Here is a 24,595-nt window from a genome sequence, read left to right on the forward strand (position 1 = left end):
ACAGTCTCCCTGATCTGCCCCACTGGGTGCTTGTGCTTCATTCCACCCTCACGTCCTTCCACTTACTCCTCCCTAATCCCCCTTTCTGATGTACAATAAAGACACGTGTTCAAGAAAATAAACTCTCTTTATTGAACAAAACTGAGGTGGGTGGGTGGGGGAATGAAACTCAGATGAGACGGGGGAAAGAAGGTGGGAGAGGGGAGGAGGAAGAGTAGGAGAGGGGAGGGGTAAACCTGGGAGGAGGGAGCTGGAAGGGGGAGACAAGGGGGGGAGAAGTTCAGGGTCTTGCCGGCCCACCTGTCTCCCAGCACTGTGGCTTCGGGGGCCTTGGCGTCCTGGGGAAGAGAGGGGAGGGCATGAAGGGTGGGGAGGAAGAAGCGGAAGGGGGAGCAGGAGTGGGAGGAGGAGTAATAGCTGGGGAGGCAGCAGGGGCTGGAGCAGCAGGAGGCAGCAATCTCTGCACTAGGGTCTGCAGGTGGTCGCAGATTGCACAGCCTTCGGCAAGTAGCTCTCACCAGCTCTCCCGCCGGAGCTGCAGGTCTTTGTGCACCCAGTGGTTGAGGGTGCGGTGCATGCCTCGCAGTATCCCCCAGTGCTGCCACTGGTAGTCCTCTTGGGCATGGGCCAGCCTGCAGTGCCCAGGTGTGGGAGGATGTCCCAGGCAGGGTGGTGCGCCCTGCACTGGCAGCTAGTGCGGCTGCGGACGAACAAGAGAAGTGGTCAGTTATCCCTGGGGACACAGTGGGTGAAGCCCAATCCCCCTCTGCAAGGCGAGGATGACAGGTCTCCGCACCATCAGAGCTGATGTGCTAGCACAGAAGCCATGTTCGGGATGTCCTGCTATTCCCGGCAGTGGGAGCTGGCCTGGGAGTGCATCCATGCCCCTGTGCTGTATGTGGTGTGGGTCTGTGTGTGGTGGTGGGGAGATGTCCCCTGCCTCTGTGTAGAAGGGGCTTGTGAAGGCAGGGCATTCTGCTGTGTCCCACCCTGTGATCAGGAGTACATCATGTGCCTTCATACATACATGCGTGTGGGTAACAGGCCAAGGCCCCTGTGTGGCAGCCAGCTGGGGCCACATGCCCAAGGGTGGCACAGCACATGCACAGGTTGCTGCTTGATCCATGGTCAACAAGGCCCACGTGTGCAGTCTCTGGTCTCCCTCCCCTCGCGCCCCCCCACATAAGGGGACAGTGATGGCACTCACATGTTGTTGCCTCCCCGGCCTCAGATGACACCAGTGATAGGCTTGCTGGGATGGCTCAGGGATCCTGGCTGTGCAGCATGCTTCCTCCGGGCTCCCGCGGCTCCTGGCCCTCCTCCTCCGGGCCCTGATCATGGCCCTCCCCCCCAAGGTCAATGACCACCTGGGGGGCACGGACTGTCCCGCCTCCCAGGTACTGTCCAGGGCATCAAAACAGGCAGGTGTCTGGGTCCGCCCCTCTTTGGAAGCTGCCCCCTGTGGCTCTGGCATACACCTGCTGCAGCTCCTTAATTTTCATTCGAACCTGCTCCTGGGTTCGGATGTGGCCTTTGGTGGCCAGGCTGGCAGCCATCCAGATGTAAACAGCCACCTTCCTCCATCTAGTGTGAAGATCATGGACGTTGGAGGCATTCCCCCAAACCTCCATGAGGACCCTGATCTCCGCACTGGACCAGGAAGGAGCCCACCTTTTCCGGCCCCTGGTAGACTCCTGGGAGCTGGCAGACTGGTCCTAGAGAGCAGTGGAGGGCTGGGTGGCAGTGGCTTGCTGGCTCATGTTGGGGCCACTGGGTCAGGGGCAGCGAGTACTGGCTCTGGGCTGGCAAGCGTGGAGCTGGCACAGGCACTGTGGCTAGACTCTACCCCTTTAAGGGCTCCGGGGAGTGGGGGAGGAGAGGAGCTTTCCTGGTTGGGGCCAGAGTGGCCAGCAAGGCACCCTGGGAAGGGCTGGAGGCCCCCTATTTCGAAATAGCCCCTATTCCACGTCTACACACCACTTATTTCGAAATAGCAATTTCGAAATAGGTGCTATTCCTCGTGGAATGAGGTTAACCAAGTTTGAAATAAGCCCTCCACTATTTTGATTTAATTTCAAAATAGCGGTTGGCTTATGTAGATGCTAGTATAATTATTTTGAAATAACAGCTGTTATTTCGAAATAACTTTGCTGTGTAGACATACCCTAAGGTGCCACAGGACTGCTTGTTTTTGAAAACTTCAGGGGGTAGCCAAGTTAGTCTGTAACTGGAAAAACTTAAAAAACAATCAATAGTCTTGCAGCACCTTAGAGTCTAACAAAACATGTAGATGGCATCATGAACTTTCGTGGGCTCAACCCACTTCTTCAGAGGAATGCAGTTATTAAAGTTCCAGTTTCTAAATACATAGGGAAAGTGGGGGAGAAGGGAAAAAAATAGAAAAAAGGAGAAAGAAATAGTCAATAAGAGTGACCATGCTACATCAAGTTGATAGAGTAGGTACTAATTGTTAAGTACCCATTGTTTGGTTTTATATCATTAGGAAGTGGAATGTAGTGGGCCATCCAGCCAATATCTTTATTCATACCTCTGTTTGGAATCAAACTTGTAAATGAAGTTAAGTTCTAAGGTTTCCCTGTGGAGTTGGCTTGTGGAATTGGCCTGAAACAATATGGTGACTTTTGAGATCCATTAATGAGTGCCCAGGCATGTTTGTGAAAAGTTTTGTTATTGAAAAGTTGTTTTTAAAGTTACAGACTAACACAGCAACCCTCTGAGACTTATAAACATGGAATAATATTTTGTGGAATGTGGGATATGTAAAATCCATCTGCCCAGCATTTCCATACTTTGCTTCTCACCTCTATAGGGTTGCCAGATGGTTTAAAATAAATCCTGGACAAATATTTGATAAAAATTTGTTGAGAAACAAAAACCCCCAGGAGTGACCTGGGGGCGGGGGAGAAAGGGGATTCAGGAGGTCAGCCCGAAATGCGGCCGTGGCCCCTTTAATTGCCTCATGTTCCAAGCGAGCAGGCTTCTGTCAGGCGCTGAGCTGGGCCCAGGAAAAGCAGAAAAACGTAATTAGAAAACACCGGACATTTATATGTCCAGTATTTTCTCAATTTGTTTACTGGACACAAAGTCCAAATACCGGACACCTGGCGACCCTACCCACCTAATCTAACCATACAGTTTCCACTGTCCTTGGAGATTTTAATGCCTACAAAGGAAAGGAAAGAGGCAGAATGTCTTTCTAGACTCTCAGTATGGGAGAAAGATTAAGTTGATTGAGGTCTCTCCTTTTGTGAGCGCATTTTGGAGTGGGTGAAGAAATTTCATTCTGAATGTTCCCGCTTTCAGTCTTGCTTTTTCTTATTAGAGAACATATGATGGATTTATACTGGGAGAAGAATCTTCGGCATGAGTGGAAAAGAACAGAACTAGGAATGTAAGAGTAGTGGAACTAAGTTTTTTAGAGTGGTGATCATAAAAGTGGGTGTACATGACATTTTGGGTACGTCTACACTGCAATGCTTTTTTGGGATTTCGGAGTATCCCAAGATAGCTATCCCGTGTCTTCACAGCAAGCCTGTTATTTTCATGCTCACTATTCTGACATCCTTGTAAACCTTTTTCTATGAGGAGTAAGGGAAATTTCAGAATAGAGCTTTAGTTTGAAATTTGGCACTGTGTAGACAGCACCGAATGATGAAAAAAACTATTTCAAAATAGCATTGAAATAAGATATGCAGTTTGTATATCTCAAATTGCATATCTTATTTTGAGTTATGGTGCTGTGTAGATGCACCCTTAGATGCCACAATAGAAGCTTCATTTGCAGGCAAATTTTTAATTATTCATTCTGTACTCATCAGGAAACAACATTCAAACCAGTTTCCTGGGAACTGGCCTCAAGCTAAGGAGCTGCCTTCCTGATACATTTCCTGATACATTTGTCAGTTCCTCTTTCACACACTTTTCTAAATTTTCTTTAGAAATTTCCTAATTCTTTCAAATGCAGAGTGCCAATCTACAGAGAAGGGGATGTATAATGGACTTGGTAAGCCATAAAAAAAACAATATTTAACCTGTCACTAAATAATAAAACAACAAATAGTCTGGTAGCACTTTATAGACTAACAAAGCATGTAGATGGTATCATGAGCTTTCGTGGGCACAGCCCACTTCTTCAGATGACCCTTCTTCATCTGGTACCTTCTACATGTTTTGTTAGTCTATAAAGTGCTACCAGACTATTTGTTGTTTTTTCAGTTTACCTGTACAGACTAACTCGGCTACCCCCCGAAGCTACTAAATAATAATTTAGGATTTTTGGCCAATTTGAGTCTTGTATGGTTAAAGAGTATAATCAAGGTAGTGTTAATACAAATCTCCTGCCCCTCTCACACTTTTCAAAGACGGACATTTTTCAAACACATAAGAATAGATTTTTGAAGTGAAGCATGTGTTTTTTAGCTTTAACCTTAATGGCCAAAGTCCCCATTTTAGGGTATTGAAAATAAAGATCTTAGTACCTATTGCAAATTGGTGCCTTTGTTATTTTTAAAAAAGATACTTAATTTGGAAACATAGGGAATGTACAAGAACAATGTCTATTTCTAAATATTTTTATTTATTTTAAAAAATTAAAAGTATTGTGAATGAAGGAATTATCCACCTGCTATGAAGTTTGTGATAGTATCTTAAGCATTTATATTGATACTGAACAACTGAGAGTGAAATTAATGAAAATGAGATTATGACTGTTATAGAATTGAGTTCTAATTGTGTGCTGGAAACCATCAGAGGTTAACTCCCTTGGAAATACTAACTCTGAAGGCATTTTTTTTTTTTTTGCATTTAGAAAATTGGCACATACTTAATTGGGAGTTTGGCAATGAGCCCAGAGGGTGACCAAACACATTTAGAGGTTGGCTTTGCAGCAACAGGGTGTGCTCTAACTCCCTGGGGTAAGGGAAGGACACTGTGTGGGAAGAACATGATCTGCCAAAACAGCCTTATTGGAAAGGATTAGAATCCCAAATTGCACGATTCCTTTCAGATACTCTGTATCTTTCTTTTATGGATCTGCAAACACTTTACAAATTGAGTTAAGATTTATTATTCCTATTTTACAGATGATCATATTGAGACATAAAAAGAGTTAAATAACTTGTCCTGAATTTTATGATACAGCTGTAATCTTAGAGGGTTAATGATTTACATACAGAGAGCCAAAGCTGAAAGCCACTGGAAATGTTTGGTTAAAATGTTAATTGGATAGCAGATGTGTATAATCAATGGGGAACACAGAGCATTAAGTGGTTGGGATGAGAGTGAAGGACTCAGCCACATAAAGTAGAAACTTGAGGGTCACTTCTTTTGATGAATTTGTGGTCAGTGGTGCTAAATTGAGACTGTGACCCAGCAAAACACTTAAGCCTGTGCTTAAAGTTAAGCATATGCTTATTTGAACTGAGACTTAGCTGTCCTACTTCTGTTATTCTAACCAGCAAGTGGAGAAAAAGAAATGACAGTTTACATTAAAGCGCTGTTACAGTTAGAAAGAAATCTCTGCTGATCATGTGTAAACATCCACTTTTCAAGTGATTATTAGTTGGTCAAATTTGAGCCCTTTTTCATAGGGACAGCAAAAGCCACATTCTTGGAAATAAATACCCCACATATATCTGCCCTGCTCACATTTTTAAGTCTCTGCACCAAACAATGGGAGAACATAAGAATGGCCACACTGGATCAGACTGAAGGTCCATCTAGCACTGTATCCTGTCTTCTGACAGTGGGCAATGCCAGATGCTCCAGAGGAAATGAACAGAACAAGTAATCATCAAGTGATCCCTCTCCTGTCACCCTTTCCTGGCTTCTGACAAACAAAGACAAGGGACATCATTTCTACCCATCCTGGCTAATAGTCATTGATGAACCTCTTCTTCATGAATTTATCTAGTTCTTTTTTAACCCTGTTAAAGTCCTGGTCTTTACAACATCTTCTGGCAAGGAGTTCCACGGGTTGACTGTGCACTGCATGAAGAAAAACTTCCTTTTGTTTTAAATCTGCTATCTATTAATTTCATTTCTTATGTTATGGAAACAAGTAAATAACTTTTCATTAATCAGTTTTTCCATACCTGCCATGTTTTTATAGATTTCTATTACATCCCTCCCTTAGGCTCCTCTTTCCTAAGCTGAAAAGTCAGTCTTTTTAATCTCTCTTCTTATGAGATCCGTTCCAAACCTCAGTCCCAGTGGGGACAGCGTGGGGAGAGCACAGTCCTGGCCAGGGCTGGTGGCAAGGAGCACAGCCCTGGCCAGGGCTGGAAGTTACGGGGCCTGTGCCTAGGAGCACAGCCCTGGTCAGGGCTGGTGCCGTGAGAAGCATAGTCCTGGCTGGGGATAGTGGCAGGGAGCTCAGCCCTGGCCAGGGCTGGAGTGAGCTGGGTGTGCAGCCTGGACTGGCACCATGGTGGGGGGTGGGCAGGGCGCAGACTCTGCCAGGACTAGAGGCAGTGGGGCCAGCCCCTGTCTAGGGTTGGTATGATGGGGGATGGAGCCCCAATCAGGGCTGGCATGGTCAGGGGGCTGGAGGCAGTGGCAGGACGTGCAGCTCCATCTGGAAGCAGAGCCTATAGCCAGGTAGGAAGCTTTGACCTCCCCTCGTCCGGCAAACCCCATTGTTTGGGACTACTCAGGTCCTGAGGGTGCTGGACAAGGGAGCTCTGACCTGTAGCAACTGAAAATAGAAAATAGATTATTAAAATGGAAGGGATCAAGAAATCTTAATAATATATAGAACTACCAACCCAATTAAAATAATCTCCTGTCAGTAATTTAATGCATGCTGCTGTGAATGCTAACTTATCTCATTTGCATTCCTCCAAATATTTTTATTGCCCTTATCAAACGAATGCAAATGTCAAATTATAGTGGGTCTGAGGAGGATCATATTTAAAGGAAAATTTCAAAATTGAAGTGCACACACTTTGGATTTTGGATCACAAAGCTAGGGAATATTAGAATTGTTGAAGATGGTTAATAGTCTTTGGCCAAATGGAAAACCCTGTCTAAATTTGAAATTTGTAGCAGCTCTACTTCAGAAAAGGCTTAACACATTTTAATGAGGGTTTAACTTCTAAGATGGATTTTTGTTGGATATTATGCATTGGTAAATTTGAGAATTATGGATGCTTTTGTAAATCCATGTTAAATTGCCTTCACAAATTTCTTGAAAAAGTCAAAATAATGACTCTTTTTTAATAGGTGTATAATTATAGATTGATTATATTCTACATTGATTTCATTATGGCAAATATATTTGAAATATGTTATCTGCTGGTTGTTTTGTCTATATCTATAATGTATCATTTGCTTCTGATATAATTTCTAAAAAAAAAAAAAGCTATAAAACATGAACAAAGGTGTTTTCATTTTAGTTTGATGTTCAGGCTTGTCAACAAGCTGCCAATCTTGATCTGCAATAGATAATGTTAAGACACTGCCCAACCAAGCTATTTGAGGTTGAGTTTGAAATGATGAATGCTCATCAGATATCAGGATGGACTGTTTTTAATGTGATGATTTTTGTCATCATACAAACAGTACTGTTCGTCGGATACTGTCCGATGCTGCCAGCATCACCTACTGAATAGATTTCATTGTAATGAAAAATGTCAGCAAAATATCTAAGACACTTAGCCAAGATTACAGCATCTTGACATTTGATCAGACTATCTATTGTTGGGCCAAAGAGATTCAGTGAAAAACAGTCCTGCGAATGGTTTCCACGTGGAACAGACTTCCTGGCTGTAATTGGAAAGAAATATGAACAAAGTGTTCTGGAAAACATCTTCAGAAAGTTGCAGGGGTATGGTAACAACACATCGGACAGTCTATTTAAAGGCAACTCATACAATTGTGAACCCATAAACTTGTGAAAGAGTGTCTGTCTATATGACAGTGATAGGGATTTTGTAAATGGATATAGACTAGGGATGCTAGATGTTGTGTATTTTAGTAATTGTGTAGCCACAACTATTTTCAGCAGTTTCAGCAATTTTCAACAATTTTCAACAATTTGGGAGTGTATCTGGCAACCAGTGCACACCTGACTCCTGTTCCCACTTCTGGGGAGCCCCTTACTATCTCCTTTCCCTTACAGAGCTGCTGCCTCTGTACAAGCCAGTCCGCGAGGGGAGCTGGTTTAAAAATCGGCTCCCCACACTGATACAGAGGCAGCAGTGTGTGTGTGTGTGAGGGGGGCAACAGCCTCTGTCTGTGAGTGGCCCAAGCTCCCCGCAGATGGAGGCTGTGCTGGCATTCTGCCTAGCCCCCTCCCCATGCTGCTGCCCATGGGAGGTGGGGAGCAGGTAGCTCCCCAGGGCACTGGCTCCAACTTGCTTCCCCCACAACCCTACCTCTGTGGGAGGCAGCAAGGGAGGGGAGGTGGCTCTGCGGAGCCAGCACGTGGGGAGAGCCAGATTAAAAACTGGTTTCCTATGCATATCGGCCCTTGCTTGATACAGAGACATCAGCATGGGAAGGAAGGCAGCTCTGCAGGATCCAGTGCTCATGGGAAGCCAGTTCCTGCCTGCCCCCACACTACTGTGTCTCTATCAGAGGCAGCGGGGTGGAGGGAGGTGGCTCCTCGGGAACCAGCATGCATGGGGAGCCGGCTTAAAAGCTGGCTCTCCATGGCCACCGGCTCACTCCTCTCTCCTCTTGCTGATATAGAGGCAGAAAATTGGGGAAGGTTGCATATAGTTGTTTAGATTAACCAATAAGCCAAGACCTTGTAATTCATGAACAGTTTGTGCAATTGTAACACTGGCAGATGGAACCAAACCTGGGACCTTTGGAGCTTAGTGCATGAGCCTCTACAGCTTGATCTAAAAACCAGCTAGCTGTCAGCTAGGGCCGTAGAGCAAACTCATTCTTTCTCTTTGTAAGTGGTCTAAGTGCCACTACATGGGACAGTACATCACATCCAGTAGGTATGTGTGTTAGATAGTGCTGTGGGTTGGTCTTCTGGGTCTGACATGTCCCAAACAAACATGGCGACGAACCTGCCTGGATGAAGTAAAAGCAGCTGGCTTAACATGGGATCAAATCAAGACTATCACTAAGGATCGTAAGAGATGGAGAATGATTGTGGAGGCCTTATGCTCTATTAGGAGCCCAGAGGACTAATAGATAGATAGTGGGTTGGTCTAGAAATAAATTCAGCAGAGTCTGCATGAGGCATGGTACTTAGACAGTAAACTGTTGTAGTACCACATCAGAGGCTCATTTAACTGCACATCCACAAATGTGATCTATGCCATCAAATGCCAGTAATGCCCCACTGCCATGTATATTGGCCAAACTGGATAGTCTCTATGAGAAAGAATTAATGGACTCAAATCAGATATCCGAAAAAGCAATACACAAAAACCTGTTGGAGAACACTTTAATCTGCCTGGACACACATTAATGGATCTCCAAGTCACCGTGTTGTTTCAGGCCAATTCCACAAGCCAAGTACGCAGGGAAGAATTGGAACTTAACTTCATTTAAAATTTTAATTCTTATGCAAATGGTATGAACAGGGACATTGGCTGGCTCACATACTACCTTCCACATCCTAATGACTTAACCAACCAACCAACGGAGGTGCTAATTGTTCTAATCAGCCTCTTGTAACTACTTGAACCATCTACTCACTGTCTGCCCGGGTGGCTCAGAGTCACCTGTACCCCTTTGGGAGCTGCACCAGGTAGGTACCCCCATCTGTCACCCCTCCTTCCAAGACCCAGCACCCCCACCCTAGAATTCTTCTGCACCTCCTCCTGCCCAGATTCACCCCAGCCTGCTCCTATACACCACTCCCACCCAGAACCTGCATCCTCAGCCCACTCCTGCACCCTATCTTCTGACAAGACCCCTAGCCCCAGTCCACTCCTGCATCCTACCTCCTGCCCAGACCTTGCACAATACTACCCATCTAGACCCCATGTCTCCTCCCCCAGCCTGCTCCCTGGCAGCCTACTCTTATACACTGAACCCCTCATTTTTGGTGCCACCTCAGAGTCTAGGGGCCCCCACAAAATCTACTAGCCCTGGGTTCCCAGAAGAGTTAATCCAGGCCAGGGGGAAGCCCTGAACCCTAGCACCCCGAGTTGCATCAGTGAGGTGTCTTTCTTTTTTTCTGCCTATCAGTTGCGGAATATGTTCCTAGATTACAGATGGTACCTTGAATGAAGCTAAAATGAATAAGTTTTTGCCCGAATTAGAAAAAGAAAGAGTCAGTGTATCAGCTTCCAGCATCCAACATGATCACATTATGGACAATAGATGGCATGGCTCTTAAACAGATGGTCAGGCAAAGAGGTGCAACCAGATTTGCAGAACTTGCTAAACTGTGTTTCAAAATAGTATGCCAGCCTCTACAGTGCTATGAAAGTAGCAAAAGAATAGATATTATCTTTGATCAATAGGATGTCAAGGATTTAATTAAAGCTTTTGAGTGTGCATGAAGGCAATTCTTACTAAGTTATGACATCAAAATCCATGGTCTCAAAACATCCATCCCAATTCAGTGGAGTAAGTTAATTAGAAGTTACACAAATAAAGCACATCTGGTCATTCTTTTTTTGTCAAAATCATAGTGTGATATAGAAGAAACTTTACTTGGCCCATAACAGAAATTGGGTATTGCAGGTGGGTTTATGGATGGACTCGTTGCTTGTGTTGTCACTTCAGATGGAGTCACAGACCAAGAACATCCATTGTCATCGCATGAAGCAGATACTTGTCTTGTACTTTTTGTTATACATACTTCACAAGAATACCCTCATGTAGCGGTGTAGTCTGCAGACATTAATGTTTCAGTTCTCTGTGTACATGTTACTGGAAACAACTTCAGAGTTTTGGTTTTGTACTGGTGTGAAAGATATAGTCAGGTTAATATCAACCCACACCATACCAACTGAGCTCAGCCAACAACTATGAAAAATGTTGCCAACAGTAAATACAGTGTTGGGTGTGATTTAAGCAGCAGTGTGGCAAGGGTTGTCAAACTAAAGCCAGGAAAAGCTTGTCAGGAAGAACACCACAAATTTAGAAACCTTGCTAATTTTTGCAGTATGGTGAATAAGTCACCTACGCAGTTATTATAAACCTTTATTTTGCTAACAGGGATTTAATGAGGCCCTCTTTGCAACTTGTGATAATCTTCTGCAAGATGATGATGATGTACTCTCCAGTTGAGTTCAATGGAGGAACTCCAATAATTTATTGTGGGTCCTGAGATGAGATGAGGTCAAGGACCGATTTCAGTCCTGCAGTCCCATTTGCAAATTGCAGAGTCTCTGAGAGCATCTACTAGAACAGCTGCAGACATGATGCTTGATAATATTGGAGCAAGAACATAGCCGTTATTATTAGACAATCTTTTTATTAAACAGCTACCGTTCTTGTCTGTCTGTCTGTCATGGGATTTTCAACTTTCACACACACATGCATATACGTATACAGACGTATGGGTGTGCATTGTATTTGTATTGCAAGGGTTGGAAGGGCTTCTGGAAAGTTCGATTTGACTGGGATGGGTTCCAGAGGCTTCAAGAAGGGTCGATCTTAAGCCACTGGAGTGCAAACATAGACATTCAACCATGTGGAGTTGCTATTGCCATCGCCTATTATATAGCCAAGCACGTCGCTCAATGTGAACCTATGACTCTTGAAAGACGCCTCAGAGACACTATTGCTCAAATCAGAGAGGAAGAAAGCAATATTTCTCAAAAGTTGTTTAAAATACGTATGGCAATGTTAAATCAACGCCAAGTCTCCACCTGTGAGTGTGATTTCTGTCTGTGTGGCCTGCCTATGAAAGGGAGCATGAGAAGAGTCATTTATGTTAATACAAGAAAGCCTGACCTTCAATACAAAGTTATCATAGTGCGAAATGAAGAGGTTCAAAACCCTGAGGAAGCCCCAGAGGAAGACAAACAAGGAGCAGAAAATCCACCAGAAGAAGATCCAGAGAAAGAAGCTACGGGTAGCAATATTTTCTGCAAACAAATATTTGATCAATGTTGATGAACTTTTTGGAGGCTTGCACATCTTGCTCTTTGGTGATCTCCTTCAACTTCCACCAATATCAGTCAATCCCATTTATAAGCAACTGTTTCAATGAGACCTGCTGTGCAGCTCTGGTGCTTCTTTAGCTTTTGTGAATTGACTGAAAACATGCGATAGTGAGGGTATACAACATTTATCCAAATTTTAAATAATCTTCGAGAGGAAAAACTCATACGAGAACAACTAAATATTTTACTGCATACATGTGAGGAAAGCAAACAACAAGAGGACTTTTCACCCAGAAAAGCTTTGAGAATCATGCCAACCTGTAAAATGGTAGATGACCACACTAATCAAGTTTTGTCCAATTTAGACAATACAAACCACCAAATGTTCACCATCAAAGTGCAAGATACCCTCATTGAGCAGAAAAGAGGAGTGCCCAACTCCTTTATCAAACTATCCCAACAAACATCAGTCGAACGGCAGGCATTCCAACAACAATTGTCATAGATCTAGGCGCTACAGTCATGCTTCGGTGCAATGTTGACCAAGCAAAAGGCTTAGTCAATGGCAAAATTGGCACCATCACCAATATAATATGCCCCTACTTCTGCTGCAACCAAATTAATGAAAACAATACCCTTAAAGTTGAAATTGAATTCAAAGGTGATGTCGCAAAGCACATCATCATGCCAATCACATGTCAATTTCAAGCGAATTTTGGATATGGCTTGGTGGAGCAGCGAATGCTTCCAATCATCCACACTTATGCAGTCACAGTCCACAAACTACAAGGGACCATGGCGGATGGAGCAGTTGTGAACCTTGGCTCTCAATACTTTGTGCCAGCTCAGCCATTTGTTGTGCTCATTTGATACCGTTCTTTGGAAGGCATTGAGATTGACAAAATTGATCCAAGCAAATTAATGGGTGACAATGTTTGTCATAAAGATGCCTTAGAAAAATTATAGCGTCTTCGAAGCCTTCCTCTTTTTAATCAACAAAACAATTGATCCATCACCTCAATTACTTTATCTTTGCCTTAAACACAATTGATTTTAATTAAAAATGTAAATACCTAGTGCAAAAAATATTTTGTAAAACAGTCTAGCTGAAAGTACATAAGCATATCAAAATAAATGTTGGGATTATTAGTTGAAACACACTAGATTTAAGACCAAAAAGACAAAAATAAAAAAAATAAAAAACTTTTTCAAAAGACAATATTTCTAAAAGCGCACCAAAAGACTAAAAAATAGTTAAAAAAGTGCACCAAAAAGTCAAAAATAAAGTTTTAAGCTAGCAATGTAGGAGAAAGATTGGAAGGCTAACAGTTAGCAAGTACCTTGAATAGTACTTAGCCATCCACCTGCTTTCATCAGATCACTTCTATAATGGAGTTGGGTGCGTGAAGAAGAGGGAGAGCACTGACCTCTGCCTGGCACACAGCTCAATCTGCAGCCTCTCTGCCTGCCCCCCAGAGCTGGTGCTGTGGCTGCGCGCCAGCCACTCTGACAGCCCCCTCACCTGCCCCCTGGAGCTGGTGCTATGGCTGTGCACTGGCCACTCCCACTGCCCAATCAGCAGCCTCCCCACCTCCCCGGAGCTGGATCTGTGGTTGCACACTGACCAAGGGCTCAAGCAGCAGTGCAGGCTCTCTCTGTGTGGGGGTGGAGGGGTGGGGCTGAGCTCCCACCCTGCATGCTAGTAAAAATTGGCTTGCATGCCACCTGTGTCATGCATGCCGGGAGTTGCCAACCCCTGGACTACATGATTAGCCAATTACCCACCTCTTAACATCCTTAATAAAGACCATGGATTTCAAGAAGGCAGACTTTACTCAACTCAGGGAGCTGGTAGTTAAGAAGTAATCCTAAGGGGAAAAATGATTGAAGACAGTTGGCAGTTTTTTAAAGAAACATTATTAAGGGCACAAGAGCAAACTATTTCACTATGTAAGAAAGATAAGAAGTATGGTAAGAGACCATCCTGGCTTAACCAGGAGATCTTGCATGATCTAAATATCAAAAAGGAGTCCTACAAAAAGTGGAAATTAAGTCAAGTTACACAGGATGAATACAAACAAATAACACAAGTATGTAAGGGCAAAAATAGAAAGGCCAAGGCACAAAATGAGCTCACATCAGCTAGAGACATAAAAGGTATCAAGAAAACATTCTACAAATATATTAGAAGGAAGAGGAAGACCAAGGACAGGGTAGGACCATTGCTCAATGAAAATCAACAAAAGAAAACATGGAAACTGCAGAGGTGCTTAATGACTTCTTTGAGTCAGTTTTTACCAAAGTTGGTGGTGATTGGACACCTAACAGTGAATGCCAGTGAAAATGGGGTAAGTTCAGAACTTAAAATAGGAAAAGAACAAGTTAAAGAAGCTCTCTGGGGCTGCTCACTGCTCCACCCTGCCCCATGGAGAAGCAATACAGACACTGAAACTCTTCAGGGCCAAGGAGAATGCAGTTTTGGGCCCAGCTTCCTGGGCCCAAATATAAGATATAGAGATCCAGCAGATTATGACATGAAGATTGATAGGTTATATGAGATAATTTATCCAAAGCAACTTTGTTAGGCATATTTGTGTCAATAAGTCCATTTAATAAAGCATGGGAATGATGGTCTGTCACAATGTCTATCAAAATAACATAGTTGTTTTTTTCTATTTGATGGAGGTTACTGCATCACCAAAAGTATCTAGCCTTGGGCTCCAGGACATAAACTAAAACAAAAATTGTAGCATATGCAGCTCTGCAACACAGTTTCCTAGGCCTGGTTTATATTAGAACGGATGGTCAGCTTAAGATATGCAACTCCAGCTATGTTAATTGTGTAGCTAGAGTCAATGTACCATATATCTCCATCCACAAAGTGGGAGGTTGATGGGAGCAAATGCTCCTATCGACTTCTCTTACTCCTCTTGTGGAGCAGGAGTACTAGTGCAGATGGGAGTGCCCTCTGAGTTTTATTTAGTAGGTCTTCACTAGATCCAGTAAATTGAACCCTGGAAGATAAACTGGCAGCATTGATCATACAGGAAGTGTGGACATGCTTTGGTTGCTCTCATTGGGGAGCAGTGGCCTGTGGAAATGTTATGTTCCAGTATAATGTATTAGGTCCACCTAGATGTAGGGTTGCCAGGTGTCCAGCATTCTACTGGACAGTCCATTTTTTGTGCCCTCTGTCTGGTAAAAAAAATTCAGAAAATACCGGACATGTGCAATGGTATTTTGTTTTTCTGGCTGGGCACTAGATGGAAGCCTGGCGGGAGCAGGGGGAGTGGCTCGGGGCCTGTGGTAGCGTGCAAAAACCTGGTGGGGGCGGGGGGAGTGGATGGGACACCCAGCCACTCCCCCAGCCCCTGCCAGGCTCCTGCACGCAACCAGAGGGTGTTCCCAGGCTGGCAGGCGGTGGCTGCGATTGGCCCAGGGAACCTCTGGTTGCATGCAGAAGCCGGGCGGGGGTAGGAGGAGTGGCTAGGAGGTGGGGGGCAATCAGTGCTGGGAGCCCTCAGCTGATTGCGTCTGAGGAGGAGTGATGCCTTGGGGAGGAGGAGAGGCCCTGTCCCTGCTCCTGAGCACTGTTCAAGCGCATTGTGGTGCCGTAGTCCAGGAGAGAAGCCCCCAGGTGCTTTGTAGTTGCGTTTAGGTGCCTTCCATGGGCTCTCAGCCAGAACTGACTGGGGTGGAATTTCTGCTTCTTCCCAGTGGGACACCCAAAGACCTGGCTATGCAGGAGTCACCTTCCTACTCATGTTTGCCCCACCCTCCGTCCTGCCATTGTGTTGCCCCAGGATATGCCTCTCTCTACTTTGGGTTGCCGGAAGCAACAGGCATGTCTGGCTCCTGGGTGCAGGGGTTGTCAGGGTCTCTCCATGGTCTGCCCCCACTCTGAGTGGTAATTCTGTAGTTCCTGTTGGCTGGGAACCACTGCCAATGGGCGCTGTGGGGGGCGGTGCTTGCACACAGATGGCCAGCGCCCACTGTGAGCCTAGGAGTTGCACATGTTGGTCACTTCCAGTAGCTGCCTGAGGTAAGCGCTGCTTGGCCAGAGCCTTCATCCCCTGCTGTAGCCCAACTCCCTGCCCCAGCCCAGTGAGAGTGGGGGAGAGCAAGCCACTGAGGGAGGGGGAAGGGAGTGAGTGGGAGGCGGGGCCTTGGGAAAGGGGCATGACAGGGGTGTGGCCTAAAAGAGGCAGGGATCTTAGGCTTTGTGCCATTAGGCAGCTGGCAGCCCTATGACGTGAATGGGTTTCATCAGGGGAGGTGAGGAGGCGCCCGACACGGGGGCTGAGGGATTTCCCGCCCGCAGCGCCCCCTGCCGCCTGCCAGCGCTCCCTCCTCGTGCTTCGGCACCGGGGCGGATCTGCTCTTTCCCTCCGATTGGCTGGAGATGCTGCCTATCAGACTTCGGGGGCGGGGCTCCGCTGGAGAGAGGCGCCGGTGGGGGTGAGGGGGCGCTGAGCGTGGCGAGTTAATGCAGCCTCGTCCTGGGCTAGGCAGCGGCGCTTCCTTCGCCTCGCTCGGCCGCCCGCAGCGCAAAGCCACCGGCAACCTCGGCTGTCCTTGCGCTCCTCGCCGCCGGGGCGCCATGGAGGAGGAGCGGGCCGGCGAGCAGATGAGACCGCTACTCACCACGGTAACGCGCCGCCGGGGGAGCGCTGGGACTCGCCGAGCCCTGCCCGCTTTGTGCGAGCGCAGCGGCCGGCCGGCTGGGAAGGGGCGCGGGCCCGGCCCTTTGTCAACGGCTGCCGGGCGGGGAGGATGTGCCCCCCCCCACCCCGGCAGGAACACGGAAGCGGCGCCACCGGGTACCCGAGTGTCTGAGGCGGCAGACTCGCTCCCCCCAGGTAGCGGCGGCGGCGTGAGGGCTCCTCGCGCACAGGTGTCTCGCCCCGGGGCTGCGCCACGCGCGCGCCAGGTGCCCTCACGGCCGTTGCTGGCGCACCTGGGGTGTGCACGCGCGCGGGGGCGCTCTAGGCCCCTTTCTTCCCGTCGCCGTGCGCCGAGCGTGGGCAGGCTGCTCCCCCCTCCCCCCCCCGCCCGGGCTTTGTGCAAACGGCGGCGTGGGACGGGGGAGGCTGCGGTTGAGCGGGGCGAGCTGGCTCCTTTGTTCCAGCCTGGTCTCTAATGCCGGCGTCAGGCTCATGCCCTTGTATGTGAGAGAGGGAAAGTGGAAAGCTGCTGCCGCTGCCGCCCCTTTGCCGAGTTGCGGGCGGTTGGGGGGGAGGAGAGAGCGGTTGGAGAAGTGTTCAGAGACGGGAATTAAAGATTATTTTACTTCTCCTCATGGTCTCATGTCACGCAGCCGTATGCTCGGGTCAGGTGGTGGTGGGTATGATTCCCAGTCCGATGTCTCAGCAATATCTGTGAGGCTATGAGGGAAAGGCTAAAACTACATTGATTTGGTTCATTTCCTTTCACGGTTGGTGGTGAAGTGAGGCAGACATGTGTTCCCTTACTTCCTGCGCTACTGAAAAATACATGTGGCTCAATAGTTGTAATTTCCTCTTCCCCCCTCCCCCTTCCTTTTAGATGACTCAAAGTCAATGTTTTATTAACAAGTTTTTTCCTTATTATGATGTCCTCTTTTAATGCCTTCTCCAATCAGGTTGCATAGCAATGCATTCTTAGTATCAAAAGAGGAGGGATGTGTAGTTTCCAACCTGTGTAAGTAACATTCGGATAGCTGAAATAAACTGGTATATCTTATTTTGGTTTTACACAAGCTAGTTGAGGTCATCGTCCTTACCACTTAAGTAACAGTCACTGTGAAAACAAATATTGGAATCAGTGAAGTGCTAACTTGCTGTCAATATACTTATCTATTTCTCCTGGTATTACAACAGTGTCAATAACTTGATGTGATTTAGAAGTCTATGAATGTTGTATTTTTCTCTAGATTCCTGTCATTTATATTTTAGGTTAGTTTCAGTTTAATGAATTGTTATAATATTCTCTCCCTAAGAGTTTAGTGTAAAGAAATTTGCCTAATTTTTCTATGGCCTTCTGGAGCAATAAACTCTGTAGTTTTTAAAATTAGTAATATGGTCAAGACTGACTAAAACTACAAACCATTTTTGCCTTCAGTAGGCATTGACTTCATATTAGTCACTACAAGTTAGTCAACAGGAGTTAAAAACATACTTTTTATTAAGGTGTACATGACAATTTCTGTAGTGGCACAGATTAGACCTAAGCCAGTGTTTCTCAACTTTTTTTTTAAGTACCCCTTTAAAAAAAAAAAGTACCTACAGTTTGCAGACCCACGACATTTTTTTTCTACCATTTCTACACGTTTGTTTAAACAAATTAATCGTAGTCAGGCGGCTTATAAAATTTGAGTGTAAAAAGTACAAAAATAATAGTGCTGTAAAACTTAAAACAAAAATTCAGTTTTCTCCAAATTTCAGGTTTTGACGTACCCCTTCGATTTTTCTCCAGTACCCCAAAGGCAGTGATCTCCAACCTTTTTACAACGAAGATCACTTTTTAAATCTCAGAACAGGCGAAGATCTACCGCCCTGCCCCTTCCTTGAATCCCCGCCCTCTCTATTCTCCTCCTGTCCATCACTTGCTATCCCCAGCCCTTACTTACACACTCTGATAAACAGTTTATTTTTAAATTATGCGATATATAAAATTAGAATCACGTGTTTATAGTTATGAAATAAATTGTCTTTTTTATTCATGCTATTTAAATCTAAAATGAAGCATTTATAATTATACATTTTGTGGGGACAGAGTTCTGCAGCTGGGGACAGGGGAGAGGGAACAAGGTGCTGAGAGGGCAGGGGACAGGGTTCTGCAGCAGGGGACAGGGTGCCAGTGGGGACAGAGTTAAGGGATGGGGACAGAGCTCTGTAGCTGGGGACAGGGGAGTGGGGACAGAGTTCGGGGAGTGGGGATGGGAATGGGGACAGAGTTCTGTAGCTGAGGACGGGAGTGGGGACAGTTTGTGGAGTAGGGACAGAGTTCTGTAGCTGGGGTTAGGGGAGTGGTGACAGAATTCTGTAGCTGGGGAATGGGGTCTGGGGAGTGGGGACAGGGGGCGGGGTGCCAGTGGCAGCAGAGTCCCCTGCATCTGCCTCCTCCAGGATTCTCTCCCCCCACTTCCCCAGTGGGAAGCCAGCACATGCCTCCTCCTGGCCTGCCCCTCCCTCGGCGGCACAGGAAAACCCCACGTGTGCCTGCCACGGGGCCAACCCCCCCCTCCCACGGCAGGGCCAAACCCCCGTGGGTGCCTGCCCCAGGGCCAAACCTCCCTTCCATGGCGCGGCCCGGCCCATCCCTCTCCTCCTGCAACGCGGCCAACCCCCGTGGGCACCTGCCCCGGGGCCAAACAACCCTCCTGTGTAGCAGCACGGCCAACCCCCTCCTGCAGTATGGCCAATCTCTGCAGGCACCTGCCCCGGGGCCAAACCCCCCTCCTGCGGCGCGGCCTGGCCCAGCAAACTCCCTCCCCTCCTGCAGCACGGCCAAACCCCGGGGCCAACCTCCACTTCCGCGGTGCAGGGAAACCCCTGCGCTCAACTCACCCGTCCGGCGCTGGTGGCGCAGGGAAGCCTCCGCACTCCTCCTCCAGGGCCAACACCCCCTTCCCTAGCACACAACAGAGCTGTGGGAGGGGAGCAGCCTGCACACTTCCAGAACCCCCGGAAGTGACGCGTGCTTCAGACAGGACTTCTGTCCACCCCACGGGAAGCCGGCACTACACTAGAGGTAGGTAGTGTGGCTTCTCGGGTGTGGGGGGAGAATGGAGGGTGGGGTTGCCCGACTGCCTCATGATCGACTGGTTGAGGCGTCGCGTTGGTGACCATGGCCCTAAGAGTACTCGTACCACGGGTTGAGAAACACTGCCCTAAACCATGTGGCTTGAGAAACTTAAGTTGCAAATGTATTGAGCTATGATATTATTAAAAACAGAAAACCAGGAGAGGGGCTTGTGAATGTTATCTGGAGAGAAAGCAGAAACAGATAGGGCTTCCTGCGCACAGAGCTTGCCATAGTAGACTTGAGGATTTCTGAGTAAGGTGACTGCCTGATGGGTATCTTTTTTCCTTCTGTGAGAGAGGGTAAAGAAGATGTTTCAGAAATATGGGTTGTGGAGGGTACAGGAGAGAAGAGTATGCAGAGGATGTTGGTGTCGGGTGGGAAACCTTTTTAGGGTTGGGGGCTGCTGACCCACAGAAAAATCATTGTGGGCCACACACAAGTGAAGAAAAAAAACCCCTCACTGACGTTGCCACTGACTGAGAAGGAGAAAGACTCTCCACATTCCCCTCATACATCAGAGGATGGGAGGGCCTAGCCTACTAGATTTTGTGTGCTCCAGCCATGTGGTGAGGCAGCGGGGGGGAGGGGTGCACCAGTGCATGCTGCCCATTGCTGGAGGTGGCCCTAAGTCTTGGAGGCCAAATCCGGATAAGCTGGGGACCGGATGCAGCCTATGGGCCAGAGGTTCTCCACCCCGGTGTAGGTTAAATAAAGTAAAAAGGGTTGGGAGAGTGTATATGACAAGACCAGCAAAAAAGGAGGCAAAAGCTAAATCATATCTTTCTGTAAAGGCAAGAACATGGAGCAGTGGTAGAATAAGTGATTTGAGCAGGGGAATAGTATAGTGCTGGTTCACAGGCAAGCTAAGTGGCTCTTAGGCCAGGTGTAAATTAGAAACTTTTGCTGATATAGCAAGGTTGGTTAGGGATATGATTCTTCTTGGGATGATGATTGTATACTAGCCGAAATCATAGTATAGACTTTGTAATGCCAGTATAAAAACACTTTTGCTAATATAGATTATTTTAGTCCATGAAATGATGTAAGCTATACCACCAAAAGCACTCTTCTTTCCTCTCTTCCCCCCCCCCCCGTTTCATCTGTGACCATGTCTGCACTACAGTAGTACAGCTGTAGTGTTAGAACTGTGCCACTATAACATTGTAGTATAGACTAGGTAGGTGAATGACTAGTCGTCCCCTGCCCCTGCGCCACTACCTGTGTTGGAAAGAGGCAGGAAAGGTCGGGGGTGTGGAATAAAGTAAAAGTTTCGGAAATGTGGCTAGTTCCAGGGAGGCGTGGAAATAGGCGGACTATTACTAAATATCTTTTAAACTTTTATTAAAGGATTTCTACGTATAAATTATTATTTTGTCAATTATTAGAATGACTAATAAGCAAAATGCAATACAGTAAAGAAAATTCCTTGAGGTTTCTCTAAATCCCAATAGTTGTTAACAAGGGACCAGGGATTATTAACAGTTACATTTACATCAGTCTTACTTAAGACTAATCAGTTATCTAAAACTCTTAACACTACTACTTAACAATACCTCTAAACAATTTCAGATAACAATACTTACATTTAACAGACACACAAACTACAACAATAACAACATATTTGGTATACGTTATGTTTGGTATACGTTACGCTCTACAGGAACTCATTTGATTCGGTGAGCGGGAGGTGGCCCTCGGGTGATTAGTCCTCAGACCTGGCTCGTATTCTGCCTTCCAATGTTTATTCAGGATTCCTCAATTTGATAGAGGAGGGGTAGCTGTTTTATAGAGAGAGCTTTTGTGCGCCTTTTTGTGATAGGCTAGCAGACCCTGTCTGTTAAGTGACAGGAGTAAGGGGGTGAGATGGTTTCCTGTTTTTCTTTTTCTGCCTTATCTGGCATGGCACAGTCAGCACAACCAGCACAAACTTTACATGAACTTTTCAGGTCTGGTTTTGGTTCCTGTTCTTCGCTGATCTTTAAGTTACATAGTGTAAGGTTTTTCATCAAGGGCAAGTTGACCTTTTGCTTGGATGGCAATACGTGCGAGAGGCCTGGCCAGCAAAGAGCCTGCTTTCACCCGGGGAAGAGGAGGGAGCGCTTCAAAGCGACAACGCTGCATTGAGCTCAGGGCCAGACCCTGTGCTCCATGTGGGATTTCAAAGAGGCAGCATTGCATGGAGCCTGGGGGCAGCATTGCATGGAGCCCTGGGCTCTATGCAGCACTGCCATTTTGAAACGCCGCGGGGAGCACCGGGCCAGTGGATGACTGCTTGAGTCCCCCGCTGGCCCCGTGCTCCCCAAAGGCGTTTTCACCTTTGAAGTGTTTTAACGGACCTGGAGCTGTTGCTACACTTTAAAGTTAGGTGTCCTTATTGACTAATTGATACAAATTGCATCGACTATTCAATTAGCCAATTAATCTAAATTTAACGTTCCTAGTATAGACACTTCCTGCCTCAATGAGGGGGGGTTTTCCATTGATTAAAAAGTTAACCTATTTCTCTGAGGAGTGGGGAGAAAAGGGTAGCTAAGTTTGGTGGAAGAATTCTTCATCAGCTTAGCTGACGTTGAGTTGACCTAATTGTTCCACAGGGTGCAAAATGATAAAGCTGTACAGTAATATTATTAAATACTGTTATGGTATGGAAAAGGTTGAGAATTACTAATGTAATTCATTTTTCTGTTGTGAGGTTTTCCTTGTTTTTCTGTGTGATGGCAGAAAGTGAAGCATGTCTAAATTGACACAGGTGGTTTCCCAAAGAAACTTGTCTGAGCTGTCAAGTAGGCATCCTTTTGTTATACTTTTCTCCTATAGGGAATCTTAAAGAAACAGGAAATCTGCTAGTTAAGAAACTGTTGGCTATATAAAAGTTCAGGTCACGAAGATTTATCATAAGGTGGACACTTTGTCCTTTGTTTACTAGCAAATGTACTGCTGAAGAATGTTCTCTTGGAGAGGTATACCTTCAGCATTCTAGTATGCCTAGATTCCCCTCCCCCCTCCCGAGGCTGCTGAGTGAGATTGAGCTGGAAAACTGAATGTGCGAAGGTGCAGATGGTGAATTAGATCTCAGAATTGATGCACAATCTTCTTTACTCCTTGTAAGTAGGAATGTTAGTGTATAAGCGTATAGACATTTAAACAGTAGCCAGTAATCCTGGGTTTATTGGTTAATCCAAACAACTGCCTGCAACGCGCCCCCCCACCCCACCTCCCTCATTGGCTCAGAGGCAGCAAGGGAGGGGGTAGGGAGGAGCTGGCCTTTAAGCTGGTTCCCCATGTGTGTTGGTTCCCATGAAGCTGCCTCCCCTCCCACCCCCCTCATTGGCTCTCCCCAAGCAGTGGCTCTGCGGAGCTGCCTACCTCCCCTCTCCTCATGCTGCTGCTTCTGTATTAGGGGCAGCAGGGGTGGCTGCTGCTGAGCAGCCTCTGTCTGCGGTGGGCCCAGGCTCGCCACAGACAGGCTGATTCATGGGGTGTTGGAGCAGTCACTGTCTGCAAGTAGACTGCTGATCTGCATTGCTGCTTCTCTATCAGAGGCAGCAGCGTGAGGTGGTAAGGGCTCTCTGGAAGTGGGGCTGGCAGCTGGGAACACACTGGATGCTGGCCCCACCCCAGATACCATTTTAGTAATCGTTAAAACTTGTGACTACTAAAAATACAAGTAGGGATGTTAGATTTTGTAAGATGTACTGTTACTGAAGAATCTCTTAGCAAGATAGGAGTAAGGTCTGATAGTTTGAGGTCAGAGTGGCAGGTGAGAGTGTCAAAGAGAATTTGTGAAAGGAGGGAGAACACTCTTTGTGCATTCTTGCCCCTTTATTTAGTGTAACTGCCTTCTAAAGGAGCTGTCTATTGCTCTCTAAGGTAGGGATGTTAAATATTGGTTAATTGAATAATCGATTAACCTTATGAATTCTTGTTGGTTACTTGACTATTCTGTAGTCCTTGGGGGCGGGGTTATCAGCCAGTTCGTTCTGGATCCACCCCTGAGGAGCCTCCTACCACGCTGGGCGTCAGATGGGAGCTGATCTGAGGGGAGCCAGTTTTAAAAACCATCTCCCTTTGTGAACTGGCTGCCTGTCACCTCACGCTGCTGACTCTTAATACCGAGCAGGGAGGCAGCAGCCCCTTTCGGGAGGGGGGGGGGTAGGGGAGGAGCATTGAGCTCCCAGACTTGACACAAGCCAGAACTGAGTTGGGCTGCTAGCCAGCCTGCTAAAAAATTTACTGGCGGGGTGGTGGTGGGGAGGGAATTCATCTAGCCTATAGCATTAACCAATAAGCTTTTTCTTATCAGTTAATCAGCTACCCTATTGCTTCCCTACTAGGGATGTGATAGACTAGTAGAGTAGTCGACTATCCAATAAGCAAATGCTTATCATGTAGTCTACACAGTAGTCGACTAGTTGTCCGTCCCCTGCTCCTTCCCCACTTGCAGCTGGGGAGTCCCCAGGCTGCACATGGTGTTTCAAAGCCCCCACTGACCCTGGGCTTCATGTGGCGCTGCCACTTTGAAATGCCGCAAAGAGTATGGCATCTGTGGGGGACTGCCCCGCTGGCACCATGCTCCCCACAGTGCTTTCGCCTTTGAAGTGTAGCTATACCCCTGGGGCTGTTTCTACACTTGAAAGACAGAGATGTCTTTATTGACTAATCGAATAGTCGATGCAAACTTCATCCACTATTCAATTAGTCAATCGAAATTTAACATCCCAAATCCCTATCCTAAGGTGCTTGAGAAGAATACTCCTAAGAGT

At 46.6% G+C, this 24,595-nt stretch overlaps 1 protein-coding gene and 1 long non-coding RNA gene across 10 annotated transcripts in view; one reads left to right on the forward strand and one right to left on the reverse strand.

Moving 5' to 3' along the window:
- Nucleotides 1–16,310, reverse strand: part of LOC112547623 (uncharacterized) — a 73,973-nt gene extending 57,663 nt beyond the window's left edge. Inside the window, exon 1 of the long non-coding RNA XR_012901958.2 lies at nt 519–16,310. This is a non-coding gene — a long non-coding RNA (uncharacterized LOC112547623). The remainder of the gene's footprint in view (nt 1–518) is intronic.
- An 81-nt stretch (nt 16,311–16,391) lies between these two features.
- The window catches only part of SLC4A7 (solute carrier family 4 member 7), a 203,775-nt gene continuing 195,571 nt past the window's right edge, over nt 16,392–24,595 (forward strand). For 2 of the 9 annotated variants that reach the window (XM_075921993.2, XM_075921992.2), the window contains exon 1: nt 16,392–16,695. In XM_075921993.2, coding sequence (XP_075778108.1) covers nt 16,534–16,695 — 162 coding nt within the window. In that variant the 5' untranslated portion in view covers nt 16,392–16,533. Of the gene's footprint in view, nt 16,696–16,887; nt 16,907–24,595 lie in introns of those variants that run through there. The other 7 variants (XM_075921991.2, XM_075921997.2, XM_075921990.2 and 4 more) reach the window with 6 other exon arrangements.

Source organism: Pelodiscus sinensis, chromosome 2 (genome assembly GCF_052426305.1).
Source record: "Pelodiscus sinensis isolate ZL-2025 chromosome 2, ASM5242630v1, whole genome shotgun sequence".
In the NCBI taxonomy this organism is placed as follows: domain Eukaryota; kingdom Metazoa; phylum Chordata; order Testudines; family Trionychidae; genus Pelodiscus; species Pelodiscus sinensis.